A 3,250-nucleotide genomic window follows, 5' to 3' on the forward strand; every position below is an offset into this window, starting at 1 on the left:
TGACCTGTGAAAAACTGATAGAGGGCTAGTAATGAATATGGGAAAAGGGAATTGTAAGATGACAATGAGACCTAGGCAGGAACCAAATCAGGCAGGTTCATCTCCATCATCCTAAAGAATCTGAATATTTCCTAAATGTTAGAGAAAGCAATTGATAGCTTTTAAACACATGGATGATGTGATCTTACTAAATCTTGTAAAAATATAAAAGGATACGTCTAGATATAAGGACAGAAGACTATTACCAGAACCTAGAAGAGAGGAGATAGTGCTTTAGATTAGGGTAGTGGTGGTGGGAATTAAAAAAAAAGTGAAAGGATAGTTAAGTATATTTTTAAAATGAAATTTACCAGTTAAGGTAATAAGTTAGTTGTTGGGATGAGGCAGATGAAGGCTGGGAGATCAAAGGTACTATTCACGAAGAAATGGAAAAAGGGACGCTCTTTTTCTCATTCTGACATTAGTCAAATAGGGAATAGATGAATAGACAAATTCTCTGAACAAGAATATTTTCATTATATTGGGTAACTAGATTTATAGAGAATCATAGTGTCACATCATTTTAGAATCATGTCTATCCCAGACTGAAATTTACTTGTAAGAAAATTCAGACTCTTGAGTTTAAGAATGAACTTCTCAGTGTTACCTAAAGAGTGTAATCCTGAATTCATCATCAAAAAAGAAATCCAAAACAAATACCAGATTACCTGACTACAATATTTTTTATCCATTGTATTTTTCAATTATTAAACATACCTTCTCTCCCTCTGTGTTATTTATATACCATAGTCTGTGTTGACAAATTTCTTCTTCTCTTCTGCCTTCTTTTCCTTTTTTTCTCTTTCTCCTCCTCATTTTGTTCTTCTCATTTCAGGATAGGTGTTGAAGGACTATGGGGCAAAACAATCATAGTTCTCTACATGGTTTTATTCTGCTTGGCTTCTCTGATCATCCCAAACTGGAGATAGTCCTGTCAGGAGTTGTCACCATCTTCTACTTAATTACATTGGTGGGTAACACAGCCATCATTCTTGCATCTCTCCTGGATTCCCATCTGCACACACCAATGTATTTTTTCATCAGGAATTTATCTTTCCTAGACCTGTGTTTCACCACCAGCATCATACCTCAGATGCTGGTTAACTTGTGGGGATCTGATAAGTCCATCACGTTTGTGGGCTGTATCATTCAACTCTATGTTTATATGTGGATGGGCTCCATTGAGTGCCTTCTCCTGGCTGTTATGTCCTATGATCGTTTTACAGCTATTTGTAAACCCCTGCATTATTTGGTAATCATGAACCCACATCTATGTCTCAAGATGATCGTCATGGTCTGGGGTGTTAGTCTGGCCGATTCTTTGGTATTGTGTACACTCACACTTGATTTACCTAGATGTGAAAACAACATTCTGGATCATTTCTTGTGTGAGTTGCCAGCTATGGTTAAGATATCATGTGTAGATACCACAGCAGTTGAAATGTCTGTTTTTGCTTTAGGCATTGTCATTGTCCTTACACCCCTCTTCCTGATTCTTATATCCTATGGTTACATTGCCCGAGCTGTGCTGAGAATGAAGTCAAAAGCAGGCCAACGAAAAGCAATTAATACCTGTGGATCTCATCTCACTGTGGTATCCATCTTCTATGGAACTATTATCTACTTGTACCTGCAGCCAGGTAACAGTGCCTCCAAAGACCAGGGCAAGTTCCTCACTCTCTTTTACACCATCATCACTCCAAGTCTCAACCCCCTTATCTACACCTTGAGGAATAAGGACATGAAGAGTGCACTCAAGAAGCTGGTGAAAGTTGATTATAAATCAACAAAAATGTAGGATAACTGGACAACATAGAAAAATATTAGAGTAAATAAGGCAATGGAATACTTTTCTAATTGTCCTCGATATTTACTGAGGCAGGTAATCCCTAGATCATAGAAATCAATTAATATAATAATTCTTTTATGCAAACTTTTTGTGGATACAAACCATTGGATACAAAATATTATAACCATTATACGTAGCTCTTTTATGCCTCTAATTATTTGAATGTGTTCATGCAAACTGAGTCAATAAGAATTTTTATTTTTGCCTGAAATATAATACATAGTGGATGTGAATATAATCTTGATTTTATTGAATTTATCCTCAAGCCTATGAAAACTGTTCTAGGAGCCCTGGTGGTGCAATGGTTAAGCGCTTGGCTGCTAACCGAAAAGGCAAAGGTTTGAACCCACCAGCCACGTTGTGGGAGAAAAGACCTGGCATTCTGCTTCTGTAAAGATTACAGCCTCTGAAACCCTATGTGGCAATTCTGTCACATAAGGTCGCTATGAGTTGGAATTGACTTGCTGGCACACAACAACAAATAAACTTCTTTGATGATCTAGTTTTGTACTTTCTTTACCAGTGCTTGGATCTTTAATAATATAGACCTTAATGAATGGTTTCATATACATTATGATTTGTATATTAAATAATAATATACAAATAATGATTCTGTAAGTTAAATATTTCATGAGGCCATCCAAAGATTTATGTATGTTTGGTGCAAGCAAATGCAATCTATAGGACAGTGACTGTCATAAGGACCACTTGAAACAATTTACTCTTTGCTCAGTATAACTTAATACCAATATCTTGAGTAAAGATCTTTGCTATTTCAGTAAATTACTTGTTTAACTTGATACATGTTACCCTCAGTAGTATGAGTGGGCCTCATCCAATCAGTTGAAGGCAAAAAAAAGCACGGGGGGGACATGAGGGAATTTTCCCTTCTGTCTCCAGACTACAACTAGACTTCTTCCCAGAACTCGTCCATTATTTCTATCATCAGACCTATAGATTTTGGGACACAAGACTGCAGGAATCTTCAGCCTGTCACCTGACATACAAATTTTGAACTTGTCAGCCCCCCACAATCAAGTGAGCAATTCCTTAAAATAATTTTGTGTATCTCCATCTCTCTCTATTTATCTAATTATCTATTTCACTAGAGAACTCTGACCAGACAAAAAGTAGGAGATCACTGGTACCTGAGAAGCCCAATGTGGACCTGTGAGTAAAGGCTTAAAAATGCTATTCCCTTCTCCATGGGCAGATGGGCTCTGTTTTTCCTATTCTAGTTCTGTTTCTATGGAAACCTATGGATTAGGTAAATATGAAGTGTTGGTCATGTTACCAGGCAACAATTGTTAACTGTAAAAATAACCATAATTGGTAAACTGCAACGACACTCATAGAACTGGA

General features: G+C 36.8%; 1 protein-coding gene across 1 annotated transcript; it reads left to right on the top strand.

Annotated features, from left to right (window-relative positions):
- Nucleotides 1–2,142, top strand: LOC111748620 (olfactory receptor 2W1-like). The gene has a single exon (XM_064295710.1). It carries the CDS (start codon nt 893–895, stop codon nt 1,835–1,837), a length of 945 nt encoding a protein of 314 aa, XP_064151780.1. The 5' UTR covers nt 1–892; the 3' UTR covers nt 1,838–2,142.
- Nucleotides 2,143–3,250: the final 1,108 nt, after the last annotated feature.

This window comes from Loxodonta africana, chromosome 1 (genome assembly GCF_030014295.1).
Source record: "Loxodonta africana isolate mLoxAfr1 chromosome 1, mLoxAfr1.hap2, whole genome shotgun sequence".
NCBI classification, from domain to species: Eukaryota; Metazoa; Chordata; class Mammalia; order Proboscidea; family Elephantidae; genus Loxodonta; species Loxodonta africana.

Excerpts from the sequence above, each read along its gene's own strand:
- LOC111748620 (XM_064295710.1), top strand. The coding sequence starts at position 893 with ATGGGGCAAAACAATCATAGTTCTCTACATGGTTTTATTCTGCTTGGC.